The sequence below is a fragment of the Loxodonta africana genome, chromosome 6, assembly GCF_030014295.1.
Source record: "Loxodonta africana isolate mLoxAfr1 chromosome 6, mLoxAfr1.hap2, whole genome shotgun sequence".
Classification (NCBI taxonomy): domain Eukaryota; kingdom Metazoa; phylum Chordata; class Mammalia; order Proboscidea; family Elephantidae; genus Loxodonta; species Loxodonta africana.
In genome coordinates, this window is record NC_087347.1 from 38,806,093 (window position 1) to 38,823,967 (window position 17,875).

Genomic DNA, 17,875 nt, shown 5'->3' on the forward strand with positions numbered 1-17,875 from the left:
AAAAATAGCTCGCCTCGCACCGCCTTGTAAGGCAGCAGGGAGATCCACAGCGCGCCAATCGGCACTCTCTGCCAGGGCCGGGCCCCGCCCCAGGTCCCGCTCCGCGCCCCCCATTGGTCCTCAGTGACTTCATGAGCCCCCTGTTTACCTTACATGGTCACACGCGGCCTAATGGACGCCCTCCTCCGAGATCCCACGGCTGCGCGGAGAGTGGGGCAGAGGGAGGGAGTTTGGGGAGGGGGAAGAGCAGGAGGAGGAGAAAAGGGGGGAGGGAGGGAGGAGACTACAAACTAGCAAGGATGGGGTGGGGGTGGGGAGGGAAGGAAAGAGTGGGGGGAGAAGCGATCGCGAGAAAAAAAAAAAAAAAGCAGCCTCCCAAAATAAAGAGCAAAGATTGCATTAGGAGCGAACAGCGCTGCAGAAATAGATGGCAGCTTCGTGTCAGTGAGTTTGCATTCCCCTTCCTGATCCACGAGCTGGAGTGATTAGAGCCCTGGAAGGGGATTGTTACTCCCGTGGAGAAGTCCCCTTTTCCTGGCAGCGGTCTGCACTGTACACGCTGGACGCCTCTCTCCATCCACCCCACTCAGTCTCTCCTCTTTCACCTCCTCTCTCCCTCTCTCCTGCATTGATTTTTTTTTTCCCCCTTTTTAGTTGACTGAAACAAAACAAAACAATAGGGCCACTGGATGTCTGCCTTCCTGGGGGGTGAGCCAGACAGACTGACAAACAAACAGACCCAACTGTGTTCGGGGGAGGGTTTCTCCTCCCGTTTTGCCCGGCAGCAGCAGCATGGACGTGTTGGCTGGTTATAGTATATTCCAGGAGCTACAACTTGTCCACGACACCGGCTACTTCTCAGCTTTGCCATCCCTGGAGGAGACCTGGCAGCAGGTGAATGATTTAAATTACTTGTGTAAATCGTGTGGTGGCCGCGGAGACGCAGGGGCTGCGTTGGTGTGGGCTTTGGGCTTTTTTCTTTATTTTTTTTTTTAGTTTTCTTTTTTTCCTTTTTGGCTGTTTGTTGTTGAAAATGTGTTCTGAAACAGTCATATGCGCATACCTCTCCACCACCCCTGGTTCTTTAACGTGCCGAGCTGAGCGCGGTCCGAGCTGCCTGCATTCACTCACCAGCACACATCTTTGCGCACACGTTGTGGGGCGCACTGTACCCCAGCAGAGACCTGCCTAACTTTTGGGGTTCGGAGGAGCCGGGTGGGAAGCTGGCTTGGGGCTTTACGAGCGATCGCTGCCAGGGAACCATGTCCTTGCATCCATGAGCTCTACCTACTTGGTACCTGAAATCTGGTTCATCTCCTTCTGCTGGTGCTGACGACCGTCAGATGTGGGGACGGCTGGAGCAAATCGGAGTTTACCCAGTAATTAGCGAGTGTCAATAAAGAATAGCGGCTTGATTTTGAGACTGGAAGGTGGGCAGAGGGAGAGGAACCCAGTGACAACAGATACCCAAAGAAATCTACAAGGAGGTCAGGAAGACGAATCTAAGGCTGACAATGCATTGTAGGTTTCCCTAGTCAAATGCCTCCATGAAGAAAACACTCAGTGTCTGTGTCCTTGTTTCTCTTTTTGTTTGGGGTCCTTCTCCAGTGAGACAGCACATCCTCCGGCAAAGGAGCGGTTTGTGCTACGATGCCTCTGACTTTGTCTTAGAGGACTAGTTAAGAAACTCTTAAGATGCTGAAGGGCACCCACACGGAGTAGGCTGGGCATCCCAGCAGAGGCGAAGTGGGGCTGGTGGTAAGTTACCCGGGCTTTGTGAAGTGGAATAAAGAAAGTGCTGGTCAGTGGAAAGTGCTGTGTCTGGTGCGGAAACAGTGGTTTTCTCAGCAGCGATTAGGAGCTGCTGAAGGGACATTCTTCAAGAAAGATGGTGGGTGTATGGGGGGTGGGGGAACACGGGTATTCTTTAAAAATTCTACAGTGTGCACCATGGAAAGTGAAGAAGATGGTATGGATTTGCACGTCAGAAGTGTCAACTTGTGCAGTCCATCCTGGAGAATCCTGGTTGCCCTTGGGGAGGGCCGTGCGAGGCTTGGTGTGTGGCTGCTCCTGTAACTTCTCTGCTGGCTCGTGACAGCAGCTTGTTAAGGCTAATGAACGGCTGAATTTCCTCTGCCAGGATCCAAAGCGGGATTTGCCAGTTTGAGGTTGGGATGTAACAGTTGCTGCTTTAGTGAGTGAGGTTTGGCTTTCAGTACAGGAAGCCCAGTGGCAAAGCACATTCTCCGTACCTTTGTTACCAGTTGTTATCCTGTGACTCGTGGCTGTGAGTTTTCCTCAAGGTATTGGCCTCTGGTGTCTGTATGTTCACACATGTATTACTATCCAAGAATGCGGGCAGATATTCTGGACTTTGTCTCTCTGGACACACACAAACAGTCATACACGTTTACCACAAAGCATTTCTTCAGTGCCTCCTTTTCCTCATTTTTAACAAGACTGTATCATGAAGGGGTCTCACCAGGTATCTGTCTTCTTTTTATTTTGCATGCTAATTAAACCAAACTGCTGTCAGAATTTCGGCTGCTGAAATAGCCTTCGTTTCGCACTCTCAGCCCGCTGATGTAGACTTGGTTCCCTTTTAGCAACTCCCTAGACAGGTTAGGGAAGCGAATCTCTGGATTTAGTCAGCCTGCCCAAGGCAGCCCCTGTTTGTGACTAACTGTTGGAGCCGTGTTGGAAGGAAGAAGTTGGCTTTATTGGTTACAACGTTCTCTCCTGATGAATCACACAACTTTGTTTTGGTTCAGGTCTTCACAATAATAGTAAAGCCTGCTTTGGGGAAAGGCCTCTCCAGAGGAAACCTGCTTTTCTAGGTCTAGCTTCTCCGTCCAGGAGAAACTCTAGATCTGTAAAGAGACATCGTTGGTTTGACAATTAGAGGATGTATTAGATCTATTGTTTCCTCAGAAGCCTTTTCGGCTTTTTCTTCCCCCCTCCCCCTTTGTCCTCACCCTCTTCAGGGAACCTCTAGCTTAGTTTCTATCTGCAGGCAGAAAGATTTGCTAACCCTCCTTGTTTCCCCCTGCCCCCCTTACTTATCCAACTGCCGAACAGCTTCACCTTAAACCCCTTTGCCAAGCTGTTTCAGAAGCATGCTCATTGTCTATACTGAAACAACTCGTGGGGAAGCAGTGTTAAATAAGATATCAGTGCAAGCAGCTTTCTGCTCTGGACTCTAGTCACAACTTCTCTATATAAAGGTGACCATGACCTCAGTTCACAGGGATGACCAAACCTCCAGCCTCTGTCTCTTCCTCCCTCCCCTCTCCATGCCCTGTTGCTGCTTCTGAGTGTAACAGGGGGGTTGTGGTGGTTATATGCAACTGTTCCTTCCACATCAGCCATCAGATGGTGAAATCTTGAGACTCCTTTGCTCAGAACAGCTCAAGAAGGTTGCTACAAAGAACCCCAGGCAGGAGGAAGCTTCCTGATGCTCTGTGATAATCCGATTTTAGAGGTCAAGTGGAGAGCAGTTATTAGATGTTCTTTCTTAAAGTCAACAAAGTACCTAGTCTCAAAGAGATGAGCAAAACACGAAGGTCCCAATAATCTGATTTGGTTTCTAGATAAAGAGCAGCTTCTATGACAAACCCAAAAATATCTATGCATTTGAAAATTGAGGATGGACTCCAAATATTTGGGGATTTTATTTTAAACTTATGCTTTGGGATAATTGTCCTGCTTAATAGCCATTGAGCCTATGGTAGCCCTCATGTCTCGGGGGTTATCATTTTGATACTGAATTTTCAGGCAATGTTGTCTTAGCCACATATAGCTTCAACTCTGAACATCATTGCCTGTGTAATTTTAAAATCCAGGTGGACATCCTACATTAACAGCCTTCCATTCCTGAGCTCTAACTGCATACTTTAGCACTTGGCCTAAGTAACATCATCTTTGCCTGTCGTATAACTGTAAATTACGCTGGGCTTATGTGGCCTATTATTTTATGGAATTCAGCTGACGCACAACTCTTAAGGCTACCAGCCTTAAGCTCTTTGGAAACTTGCAGGAACATTTCCAAGAGCTGTTGGAGCAAAAGCAGGAAAAAGCCCAGGGTAGGAAAGAAGCTGGAGTAGCTTCTGTGGTACCACTTGATGATGGAGAAAGGGAAACCCATTCATGACTTTTGTTGCCAATCACTGGCTTTTCTGGGCATACGGCTCACTTTGAAAATAAAAAGGGTTTGCAGAGTTCTTTCAGAGCTTGCAAAGATTTTTAGAATTTTGATATATTCTTTCTAACTAGTCTACTGCTTCACGAATGCACATCAGGTGATGATATCCTGAGTCTTATTTGGACTTAGCTTTGCTTCATGCTATTGAGGCACGTGGTACGCTTACTTGAAAACTCTTCGGGAATGATGTTTTCTGTTAATGCTGATTCATAACTGGCAGATGGGGTCAGTTTCAGGCCTCTCTTATGCTTGGAGAAAATTTTCCGCTGCTACTGGAAACAAATAAATAAATCATAGAGCGTTCCTCCCTCCTCCCCCACATCCCCATTGTTGTAAACTAATGGCATACTTGGCTACTGTAAGGACTAAAGTGTCCTCATACCACTGCAATTTCATCTTGGTTTCAGGTACCCTGAAACACTTTTTACAAGGGCCTTTGGTACAAGGCATCTCTAGGGGACAACTGACAGCTATGGTTGCCTTCCAAGAACAGCCTCATGGTACAGGGATGGGATTTGGCCTGCAAACCACATTGCCTTTCCCTCTGCGTGGTGAGCTTGCCTTTGCGATGCCTTCTGCAGGCCCGAGCAGCCAGGTGCTGTCTCAGCCAGAAAGACAAAAGCAAACTATAGTGTCAGTCCATCCGCAGGTTTGCCTCTGTCCCCAATTTGCAGAAAACCTTGTCATGAATTAGAAATTCTTGGCAACAGCACCACCCAAGGATATTTGTAGACACAAAGGAGCCTTGCTAACCACACTGAAAGGATAAAATAGCTGTCTTTTTTTTTCTTTCGTATGTAATTTTTGTGCTCTTCAGTTACTGTAAGTCTCTTTCTTCATTCGAAACCAGGACTTGGTAGGTGAAAAAAATTAGAACTACCCTCGTTATCCAGATTTTTCTCTATAAGGATGCGATCACTGCGTAAATGTATCTTGTGCACATGGGAATGCAATCAATCACACACTTTAATAGATTCATTTCCACCTTCTTATAATAGGCATATCTTTGTGTAGATTTAGAGGCTCTCTGATGTTATCTACCTGTTCGAAGTTTGATATTTTAAAGTGGGTGAATGTTACAATGCAGATATTTTTACTACATCTGAGGAGGGGGGGAAGTCAACTATTCTTTGTTCTCTCTGAGACTCCCACCCCCACTCCCTCCCCTGAGGAGAATGAGATGTTGGGGTCCAATCCATTTAAAGGGCAGGGCTGAAGAGGCAGTGTGACAGCCTAACCCTGAAATAATTTATGTCTGGGTATGTCAGAGACCTTATGTGTTCAGATGTGGGCTCTTCCTCTCTCCCAGCCCATTCTAAATATAAATGCCAATGGGGGCTATTTGTCTTTCCACTGAAATGGGGATAGTTTAGAGGCAGGGTCCTAATACAGCATTTAGTAGCTATTCTCTCATGAATCTTCATATTCCTCTCTCTTCAGACAGTCCCTGTATTTTAACTTTTTGAGTACAAGAAGGCATCACAGTCTTCCTTTAATCACTCTTTGTTCCTATTGGGAAAGAATACTCTGACCAGCCCAAACTGCCTCCTATAGATAGGAGAGCTACTTTGGTACCAGACCGATGGGTAGATGCACCCTATCACTGTGGTTTACAGCCACGTGTAAGTGGTTTTTATCACCTTTGCTGGACCCCATGACTGGCGAATGCAGAGAAAGACTGATTCTGGTTTACTTGATGTATCAGTTAGCATGTATGTTGGAATGGAGATTTGCTGAAAGTTTAGGACAGCTCCCCAACTCAAGTATGTGGTGCCTGGAGGTAAGGGGGAGAGATTTAGTCTCTCTACAAATCCCTTTGTTCTGCCAAATCAGCACAGCAGTTGCTTAGAATAAGCAGGTAGAAATGTTTTAACCCCAAATGCCGAATCTTGCCAAGTACAGCAGTTAGAAAGCTCTACAACTACTAATGATGTAAAGCTTGGTGGACCAAGTTACAGTAACTAATCATTAATGTCACATTGAGAGGTTAAACAACAGTCCCTCTCAATCCCTGAGTTATTGTCTTAGAACATCCACATGAGAAACCATCCTCCTTGTTCAATTTAGTTTAAGAGCTCCCGAAATAAGCAAAGTATTGGCATTACTCGGACTTGCTTTAACCTAAGATTGATCATGACCTTGCTTCTCCCCTTACCTCGTCCTCATTTGCTGTTGCCAGTTTGCAAAATTATTTCTACTGCCTTGAGTCCTTTTCTGTCTTCCTCGCTTAATATTTTGGTGGGGCCTCAAGAACTTGGTCCTGCCAAATGCCTCCTATCTACTCCACCCTCTCTTAGAGAAGCTTCCAATTCCATCTACCACATGCTTAACGTATAGATGTTATAAGGCAGCCTTAGGATGTGGGTCTGCCGTCAGCCTGCCTGGGTGTGAGTGATGACACCATTCGTGATTGAGCTGGGAGATGGACCCCATTACACCTTATGAGATTTTCTTTGTTTATGTTAAAATACAGAAAACATTTCGCAGTAAATACTTTATTCCTTAAGCCCTTGTTATGTGCAAAATACTGTGTTTGGGTAATGCATAGTTGAATTGGGTATATATTCTGTCCCCTAGGAAATTGAACGCTAGTAGAGGAGAGAAAGCACGTTCAAAATTCAGTAATACAGAATAGAACACAGTTGCCAAAAAAGTGGCTTATAGTTCTGTCTTTATTTTTGAACATCGGTCTGTGCCCATGTGTATTTACCTGCTTTGTTACAGCTTTGTTTATAAAATATGCCCAAGATTTGCTAAGTTCTCTTCTGACCTGCTCTTAGCTAATGGCTTTCTGGGGGCTGGATACTTTTAGGGCAGATGAGTGTACAGTGTGAATACACATGTCCATAATGGCCAGGAAACAGCATCCATGTCTGTGTCATTCGGAAATGGCTAGAGGTAATTAAAATAATTAATGTAGAGCCATATGCAATATCTATTTCTAAATATGGGTTTATTGACATTTCCTGAGGGTCATATTGAAAGTCAGGACAGGGCCTCGTACCAAAGCTAGGAGCATAGAATCTTAGAATTTGAAATCTTGAAAGGGTCTTGGTTTCCCCAGCTCTAAAGCACTAGGGCTAAACCAGGTGATTGTTAAAGCCAGACGAGGCATTGGACCTTCCAAGGTCACACAGCTCATTTTTAACACCGATGGTTCTAGGGCCCAGGACCCTTTCAGATGCCCAGAGCAGTTTGCTTACTTTCCATCACACTGTGCTGAATATGCTTTGAGTCATTTCTCATTTTCCTTTGTTTTTTTCCTTAAAGGGAGGCAAGAAAATCCCCATTTTACTTTGAAGAGTCCAAGAGCATGGAATTTTGGGATTGTCTGGGTCCTAAATCAAACCATTAAATATCTTGGAGAAGGCTTATTTGTGCAATTTAATTCCTTTTCCACTTTTAATGATGTGGTCCTGGAAATGACACCATGCTGGGGGGAAAAAAAAAAACAACCCTCAATTTTAATTTTGGTCTTATGTGAAAGTATCGTCGCTTAACAACAAGAGGGATGGGGTAGGAGGGTGCTTGAGGTGTATGTGGTAGGGTGTGGATGGAAGCTAGAACCAGGGTTTCGCATAGAAAGCATCTAACATGAAATGGCTTTGTCTCTGACACCTTGCCCTTGGAGGGACTGCATGAAACTTTAACAGCAACCCAGGTTTCAATCCATGAAAACTCTCATTAAGGTGTTTTTTAAGTTCTTGAGAGGCTTGGGTGGACAGTGAAGTTGTAATATTTTATACATTTTTTTAAGTGGAAAAAGTATAACATATTGTAATAAACAGTTAATTCATAAGCTGAAATAAGTGGAAATTCATCTTCTGTGAAGTTAAGAAAAAAAGAAGTCCTTTTGGGGCTGATGGCTGAAGCAGCCCTAGTATTCACAGTGGTCTCAAGGGAAGAGATGAAAAAGGAGAGATCTGTTCACTCTTTGCTCCGATTGCTTTCTGCCCTTTCCTACACCTCCTACCCCCAACCCCAACTGTCATAATTATGGTGAAAATTCTCTTTTGGGACTTGTCTCACAGAGCTGTTTCCTTCCTGAATAGACTTTTTCTCATAATCTATGTCTCCAACTCCAAATGTGTTTCTGAGTTTTAGACCTACATTTTTGAGTTGGAAATATGGTTCTGACAACAAAGACTTTTGGGGTTGTCCCAAACCCTAAACTCATCAACTTCTTCTGTGGACCTCCTCCTTGTCCTGGCTTCCCTATTTGTTTTATTAACACAGTCACTCTTCCTGTGATCTGGGTTTGATGATTCAACCATGCTTGGCTCCTCTCTTCCTCTTGAATGTAATCAGTTGAAAAATCCCATTGATTTGGCTCCTGTAAGGCTTTAGAATTGCCCTTCAACTTTCTGCTCCCTCTGCTGTTGCCCTAGTGTAGCCCCCATCACCTCCCCTGGACTCATCTTTCTACTTCTACCACCTGGCAAGGCCCTGCTCACCAACTGTCAATGGCTTCCCATTACACACTGGATAAGGTCAAACTTCTAAGAGTCAAATGTGTTCCCAGACTGGGCCTGGGTAATATTCTCAAGTTTTCCTTCCTTTCAAACATAGTAAATGCCATCCAAATTGGGTGACTCACTGCACAGATATTTCTCCTGCTTCTCTCTTTAGTTATGCTGTTTCCTTCAGTCTTTTCCCCATCTCCCCCCAACAATTCTTTGTCCAGATTCTACCCATCCCTTAGGTTCCAGATAGTTGCCATATCTTCTAAGAAACTTCCCTTTGTTTCCCTCAGCCAGCAGCAATTGCTGCTAGTTCTGTACTCTTACATGGAACTTTCTACTTCCTCAAGACACTTTTCAGTTCTCTGTTACAGTATAGCTTTTTTTTTTTTTTTTTTCTCCCTGTTGTCTTATTTTTCCAGTTAGGTTGTAAGATTTATAGCAGGGTCTTGGTTATAATTTTAGTAATACAGTTTTAATATATAACCCTTCAGCTTCTAAGAGAGCCTTGAATGCAAGAGACTTTCACTTGATATTTGGGGACGGGGTTAAGATTTTGCTACATCTTTAGCAGTCATTCTCAACCTTGGCTGTGCCCCAGACCAATTAAATTAGTATCCCTGTGGGTAGGACCCAGACATCAGTAGTTTTAAGATTTCCAGGTGATTCCAATGAGCAGCCAAGGCCAAGGGCCACGGGTTTATAGAAGGGTTCATGATATATCAGAGTGGCAGGTGCTTACTTCGTATATTGAAATATTTCATTTCTTGTATAACTTGAAATCAAAGTATAATAGAGGTTTATAATAAAAACAAGCCGGTGCTGGTAGATGTACTTTATCCAGTGGCTGCTCAAGTATCATTATGCCTTTCTTGTTTTGTTTTCTTTCACCGTAATGTGTCTATGGCAGTCCTGTTGCCTCACATTTCCCCTGACCTACCAGAGATTTGTTTAACCTGGTCAGATTCCATTTCTGGTACCTTTGTGGTATTGGGCATTCAGCTCCAGCCATGCTGTGCTTCAAATAACTCATTCTCTGTAGACCCTCAGCCATAATTTTCCACTTACCTCAGGCTGCTCTGTGGTTTTAAAGGGATGGATGCTTGCATAGACATATGTTGAATGATGCCAGATAGACATTAGGTAGCGCCTCCCCATATTTCTTACTGACCTGACTGTTTGGAAATAGACTTTGTTTATAAAGCATTTAAAAAGAACCATCTTTCTAGTAAGAGGAGCAAAAATAAACTGTGGAAGAATTGCTGCTGAGGGCATTCAGGCAACGAGGCTGCTTCCACCTCCATAGGAGGCTTGGCTCCTGTGGTAATGATCATGGGCGTGTGGTGATCTTCACAAAGAAACCTTAGAAATGCATCTTTTTCAAACTGTGATGTGTGCAAAATTGTACATACCATAGCTACATCCTTTCATATATAAACTGTCTTTGATGGGGGTATGGTTTGCAAGAGAGAACATCATGAGAGGAGCTTAGAGCTCAGGGTTGAAGGATGCCTTTTGGAAAGCTCCACCCAGCTGTGAAAATGGCAATTAGCTGTGGAACAATTGTCCTGCAAGAGGATGCCGCGTGCTGCTGACCCCATTCTAGTGTGCTGCAATCTCACACTCACTTTCCAGAGCTGAGATAGCAGGAATTCAATGAAGTGTTGTAGTGTTGGCTCTTACTTTTGGAGAGGTAGCAACTTTGCTCAGCGTTTAGAGGAGCGGAAACAGATTCTCTCCACCTTCAACTTCTACTGTTGCAGCTTTAAGTGTTTGTTCGTGTGGTCACTGTGTTGTTGTTAGTTGCTGTTGCGTTGGCTCTGCCTTGTGGTAACTTTATGTATAATAGAAGAAAACATTGCTGGTCCTCTGCCATCTTGATCATTGGTATGTTTGAGTCCGTTGTTGTGACTGTTGGGTCAATCCATCATCGAGGGTTTCTCTTAATTTTGCTGACCCTCTTCTTTACCAAACATGATACCCTTTTCTAGGAGTTGGTCTTTCTTGATCACGTGTCCAAAGTAAGTGAGCCAAGGTCTCGCCATCCTCACTTCTAAGTACTCTGGTTGTGTTTCTTCTGAGACTGATTAGTTCATTTTTCTGGGCTTTGTCACTATAGGCCCTGTTAATGGAGCTCAGCTCCTGGTGGACCCTATGCAGAACTGATTTCCATGTGAGCTCCTTGAGATGCTTCTCAATGTCAAATATGAGTTGCTGACTTCAATTCTGCATTCCAAGATTTTTCAGCCCTGACTTGTACATTTTTCTCTTTGTACGGAGGTTCTTTCTTTCCATAATATGGACCTAGAGATGGTTTTCTCTGTGATGGGAGTTTATTTTTGCTTAAGAGTATCTAACAGGCATCTCTCTTGAGCTTTTTTTATTCTGAAGGCTGAGGGTGCTTTGCTCATGGTCTCTTGTGATTGGCACATTGTTTCTATAGCCAGGGAGCAGGCAGAGAGTACAGAATTTCCCACTTGAGGCAAGAAAATTGGGGCAGAGGAAGATTAAGCAGGTTGTCTTAATATGACTGCAAAGCAAATGAGTTGCAAAACCACAGGTGGAACTTGCTTTCTTCTTCCTTCTTGGCTAGTCTTCCTATCACAATAAGCTTCATAATAGTATCTAAACCAGAAAACCAAACTCATTGCCGTCAAGCTGATTCTAACTCATAGCTACACTATAGGACAGAGTAGAACTGCCCCATAGGATTTACAGGGAGTGGCTGGTGGATTCAAACTGCTGACCTTTTGGTTAGCACCTATAGCTCTTAACTACTACACACCCAAGGCTCCATAATCATATCTAACATATATTAAATACTTCCTAAGGAGTATTTCATTTGAAGTTTATATGCGTTATTTTATTTAATTCCCAAAACAACCCTGTGAGATACAGAATCTGCTTATTCCCATTTTACAGACTGAGAAATTGAAGTTTAGAGGTTGGAAGTAGTTCAGCCAGGATCCCAACCCAGGCAGGCAGCTCAACACTCTTCATTTTACGTTTATACTGTCTGTTGCTTAGGTGGGAGGCACCAGGACAGGTCCTGAGTGTGGCCTGGCAATCAGTGGATCTATGTGGACTTAAACCACCCTCTGATCTGTCTGCCTTCTGGGCCTTGGTTTTCTCATCTGTAAAAGGACTGGGCTGTGCTAGGTGCTCCTTAAGGTCATAGTGTGTTAGAGTAGGCTGACTACATGGAGGCTTTGCAATCAGGCAGAACTGGACTTTTTTTTTTTTACTAGCTGGGTGACTTAATACCACTGTCATCTCTGAGTCTCATCTCATCATCTGTGGAATGGGGTTAACCGTTCCTACCTCAAAGGGCTGTTGTGAAAATTAAATAAGATCAAGCCTTTGGCTCTGTGATCTTGTATCTGGTGCATAGCATCCACTTAACAAATGCTTTTTCCTTCCCCATTTTCAACCTTCCTTCCTCCCCTCAATAGGAGTGCAAAGTAGCACAACGCTCTTTTTCTAAATAGAGTGACTGGGTTCTCTAGGATCCCGGTGAGCTTGGACTATCTAAGAGAAGGTGAATGATGGAGGGCGGAGGAGGGGGGAGTGTTGGGGATTGGACCTGGTTTATCCTTTTATCCACCCCACAGGAGAAGATCTCATTGAATAACTTGTACTTGTTGTTGTTGTTGTTACCCGCTTCAGGGTGGCTCACTCACGGTGAACCCACGCACAATGGAACAAAACGTTGCCTGGTCCTTTGCCATTCCCAAAATCGGTTGTGGGTGGGACTCTTGTGATCCGTAGGGTTTTCATTGGCTGATTTTTGGAAGTAGAACTCCAAGCCTTTCTTCCTAGTCTGTCTTAGTTTGAATGCTTCACTGAAACCTGTTCAGCATCATAGCAACATGCAAGCGTCCACTGGTAGACGGGTGGTGGCTGCATATGAAGTCTGCATGGAAGGCAAGGGTCCTACTGCTGACCTACCACTGCCTCCAACTTGCACTTAGAACTGGGGAAAGACTAGCCATACCCACTGCCCCTGGAAGCTGGGCCTGGTTTGACATCCCTGGACCCTGGTTGGCCTGCTCAGGCAAATGTCTAACCTGGGCCTTTTTTCATTCTCTCTGGTCTTACTTATGACTTACATCTCCTGAGCTTTTCCAGCACAGAAGTAGTGCAGTTTTCTTGTTTCTTTCTTTTTTTTTTTTAAGAGCTAGAATTAGGCGTATATAACTTAACACAGTGCGGGTTACTACACCTGCCATTTCTGCCTTACCTGATGACTGAGCTTATAGCAGCTTATGAGAGTGAATCAGGTTTTATGAGATCTATAAATACCTCGGATAGGATTTTTATTTCATTTTCGCCCTTCGAATAAGACATAATGGAAGCACTCACATACACAAGGAATATTCTTTCTGTGATGAAGTAGGACGTTTTTGAATTGGCCTCTGAAAAGCAATAATTTGATGTGGCTCTTCGTGTTGGGAGTTTTATGGGGGAGGGGGAAGAAGCATGCATATGTTGCGATAAAGCTCGAAGATTATTTCCTGTGTTTAAGGTTTAGTCCAGCACCTATGGGGAGATTTATTTCCAGAGGCCAGCCCTGGGCACGCACTGTGTTCCCTCCTTCCGTGGGGTGTATATTTGTGTTTCCCTAGATACATGGAAACTAGGGCAGGAAAGTCCCTTTGGCTAGCAGGAGGCGGGTTTGGTGAAAGAGTCTTTTGGGTTTTTGTCTAGTTAGCTTTCCACTGTCCCAAGAGAGCATCTTCTCATCCTTCTCCCCACTTCATGAAGTTTCCTAGGAAGATTTCACACTACTTAATATAGCTCAGTGAGGTTTTTTCCCCTGGAATGACACTTAAAAAAATATTAAGCCTACCCGATTTCTTAATTTCTAACCAAACTAGGAATAGAAAGGTTTTTTTTCTTTTTTTTTTCTTTTAACCTTGCTCATGGTCTAATGGAAACCTGGAACACATAACTTAAAAAAAAAAAAAGCAATGCACTTAAAAAAAACATACTGAAGGCTTTAAGTGCCTCACTTTTTCTGTCTGTAAAATGGAATTCATAGATTCTATTTGCTATAGCTTGCTCAGGACTGTTGTGACAAATTTATCTGCAGATTTAACAGTTGTTTTTGAAAAATCAAATATCTAACACTCCTATTTAGTTTAGTTTATTATTATTATTTTTTTAGAATAACCTCCTCTTGCGTCTTCCCTGACTTTTCAGTAGCTTTGTGGAAACCCTGGTGGCCTAGTCGTTAAGAGCTATGGCTGCTAACCAAAAGGTCGGCAGTTTGAATCCACTAGGGGATCCTTAGAAGTTCTAATGGGGCAGTTCTACTCTGTCCTGTAGGGTCACTAGGAGTTGACGGCAGTGGGTTTCGTTTTTTTCTGTTTAATTAGGTGATAATTTAATTCCTTCTCTAAAAGAATTAATCATGTGAACTTTGTACACCTGAATCCAAGGCAGGCAGAGGACTTTTGCCGTTTGATTTTTTTCTTTTTAACATGTCTCATTATGTAACATAATCCTAGTATTTTGGCTTTGCTATATGCACCCACTATTCTGTGTTACCATCAAATGACATTAACTCTTCTGGTCCTCAGTTTCCTCATGTGTATTGGGGAGGGGAGTAGAGTTAGGAAGAGTTAAGACTATCAGAGCTCATAAATGGGAAGCCCCTAGGTTGAACTGGCTTGAAAATGTATTTTATTGGGCCAGTGTACATATTCCAATTTTTGTTTTCGTTTTTTAATTTGAATACTTTTAGGCAGATCGTGCACTCTTCAATTAACCCTGCCTCCACTGTTTCCACCTCGCTTCATTGCTGATATCTGCATGGCCGGGTGAGAATTTGGGTTTGTGACCCCTGACTAGCGGCTCTCTGAGGCACCTCCCCCTCCAAAAGGTTGTGATTTGGGGTTGACCTTTATTTCTCCACCACAGCCTCAAACTGGCTTGCTCTCTGGGCTTACCCAGAATCCGTTTTCATTCCTTTTGAGATTTCTCTGCCTTGTCGAATGTCTTTGTTTGGAATTCTGTTTTATAAAGCAGCTTCCAAGATGCATCTCACTTTTTCCGAATCATCCAGGTTCTGTGGTAGATCATCAAAATCTGGGATTGAAAAGAGCGTCTGGTTCATCCCTCTCCCCGCCTGGACTGAGCAGTTGCTCTGGAGCATGTTCATTCCTTATTGGTGTTTGCCACATTTTCCAATTTGGAAGCTGACTCTGAGTTTCCTGAGCACGCAGCCTCTTCTTAGTCTAAGTGGGAGTGGAATGGGACAAAAACAAACAAAAATTTTTATATTGAACGTTCCTCCATGATGGAAGAACTCCCCTTACCATGGTTTCTTTCGCTGCTCCCGGAAGGCCACTGGACAGGGATGAGAAAAACAAACTGCTTTTTATGGAAGCAAAGCATGTAAACAGTTCTGAGTTTTCTTAGTCTGATATATAGGCATGTTGTACAGGATTCAGTACAAGATTCAATTAGATGCTTCCCACCTGGGCAAATGCTTATTTTTGTGAAAGTGTATGTTTTATGAGCTATTTCACTGAGAAAGTGATGCTTTTTGTGTGAAGAACTCCAGGGTGTTATAATAAAGTACTTTTCCGAGAATCGAGTAATTTGCTTTCTTCTTACTCTTGGCATTAGAATTCTGCCAACAAGGCACTTGGCCTTCATTTTTGGTTGCTTTCAGGATGTTATTGTACATTAGAGATATTAAAAAAACATTATTCTTTTATACTGACTCCCTTATATGACTAAGGATATCATTTGGGTTGACCATAACGTGGTGATTTTTAGGGTCATCTTTTTCCTGTGGGGAAAAGAAGTCACTCTTTTGGATCACTTGGTGCTGGTGTTCCTTCTTTTCTTCACTGTCCAGTTCCTCTTGACTTAAAAAAAAAAAAATTTCTGAGTCCTATGTAAAGGCCCAATAAAATGTATATATCAATAAAGTATAAAAAAACCAATAAAGTATATGTACATATACACACGTATATAAATATATTCAATCAATAACAGTTTATCTGACCTTTTGAATGTGAATTAGCTACTATTAAAGTATTTGAAGGAAGGAAGGAAGAAGGAAGCAAAGAACGACATTATGTGGACGTCAGATGTCCTTGCGTGAACAGTTTTCCTTGTGAAAGAGAAGCAGAATGCAAACCATTTGTCCTACCCAAGATACGTCTGCCTACTTTTGCCTCCAGCTTTTGCGTCTGTGGTCTTTTCTTTTTACGCTTTATCCTTGGAGACTACCCGATGCTGTTGGAGACTACCCGAAGCTGTTGAGTCGATTCCAACTCATAGATTCCGACTCATAGCTACTCTTACAGGACAGGTTGGAACTATCCCATAGGGTTTCCAAGGCTGTAATCTTTATGGAAGCAGACTGCCACATTTTTCTCCTGCTGAGCAGCTGGTGGGTTAGAAACACCAACCTTTTGGTTAGCACTTAACCACTGCGCCACCAGGGCTCTTTTCCATAGAAACTAGAATCTTACAAGTAGTAAAACTGGAGGAACAGTAGACAGCTTATTTCAACCCCTCCCCCTCTTCCCTACTTTGCAGATCACCTGCCTGAGGTTTAGAGGTCATATTGATTGATGTCCTAGCCAGTTTAGGACTCGTAAGAGTTGTGACCCCCTTTTAGGTTTTTTTTTTTCCCCCCAGTGTTTTAAATGCATGCCTTTGTTAACACAGGGCGCGGTGCAGTATGGAGCCATGTAATGCTTCTCAAAGGGTGGGCTGCACTCCCCAGGGGCTTCCGAATCACTTTGCAAGGCAGTTTTATTCCCTTTTCAGTTTTCTTTCCTTCTGACTGACTGGAGGAGACAGACTCAGTTTTGTGGTAGTATGGCTTTAACAGTTCTCTAAGGCTTGATTATCTCTGCTCCTTCTCCTCCTTCTCCCCCCCTCCCCGCCCCGCCCCATAAAGACTTAGAGCTTTTGACAGGCAAAGCATCCAGCTAAAAGTTAATAGTGTAACTTCAGTTCTATTATATCATCTATTGATGGCCATTTACAGGAAAGATATTTTAAAATACATGCAGCCTTAATACATAACGCCTTAGGCAATTAAAAATGAAAATAATACAGAAGTGATTGTGTTGAAGGAATGCTGATTTGGTAAAAATTCATGAAGGTGGAATGAAAATGAACTTGCAGAAATACCGGCGTGGTGGAAAATAAAAGGGATTTGGAGTCAGAAAATTGGGTATTTCGTACTGACTTTGTAAGCACGAACTGGGGCAAATTACTAAACTGCATTTTCCCGTTTGCAAAGTGGGGATTATAATAATAGGATTGTTAGACCCAAATGATATATGGATGTGAAGAAAGTGCTTTGTAAACTGCCATGTGTTCCACAAGGTTTTCTGTCCTGTTGGAGGTGAGCCTTTTGTTTCAAGCCTTCAACTATAATTTCTCGTTGGTTTTCTTCCTCCTTCTTGTGATTTCTATTGAGGCTTCTGAGCAGGAACTTAGAAATTTCCTATTTGTTCAATTTGAGCTGCTAGTTGTGCTTAATTATGGCACTTGGAAAAAATTTCTACTGGTTGTAGAAATGAAGACATAGAATGAAGACATAGAACTTTCTAATTTATTTTGTGTGGGTGTCTTGGCTTTTTAACTCATTTTTGAGAAAATAAGCAGTCTTAATAGTCAATAGTATGTCAAATTAAACCTTCTGAATAAAGATAATACATTTGTCTTGAACAGTTATTTTTTTAAATAAATATTTAAAAATTAAGATATTTTACCACACTCATGAAATAATTGTGTGCATCTTTGCAAGTATGTGTGTATGTGTTTATTATACCCTGGGCTTGAAGGAATCCCGGGTTTTGGGTGGAAGTGAGAACCCTGGGAACAGTATGCTTCTGAAAGTGGAAGTCTGTGGGGCTAAAATGCATTGTGACATGTTTTTAGATGATAAGATGGGTACTTACCTAGATAAGAAGTCCTAGACTTACAAGGACCACTAAGCTTTACTTCCAGGGATACCTGCCAGTTTAGGCCACACAGGGGCTGGAGTGACAGAGCAGCCTGTACGTTCTCTGGAACATGGGCTCTTATTCCAACCCAGGATCACCTTAGTGGAAGGTCACTATAGATAGGAAGGTAGGTTGAACTTTCTGAAATGAGGACTGTATTCTTGGCCAAGCCCCGTGAGCTCTTCAACTGAGAATGCTCTTCTACAGTCTGCTAAAGACGGTGCCATATTGAC

The 17,875-nt window shown here is 43.2% G+C and overlaps 1 protein-coding gene across 4 annotated transcripts in view; it reads left to right on the forward strand.

The window, feature by feature from the left end:
* The first annotated feature begins 338 nt into the window (after positions 1-338).
* The window catches only part of KLF7 (KLF transcription factor 7), a 105,816-nt gene continuing 88,279 nt past the window's right edge, over positions 339-17,875 (forward strand). For all 4 annotated transcript variants that reach the window (XM_064286763.1, XM_064286762.1, XM_003406106.4 and 1 more), the window contains exon 1: positions 339-894. In XM_064286763.1, the coding sequence (XP_064142833.1) occupies positions 793-894 (102 nt within the window). In that variant the 5' untranslated portion in view covers positions 339-792. The remainder of the gene's footprint in view (positions 895-17,875) is intronic.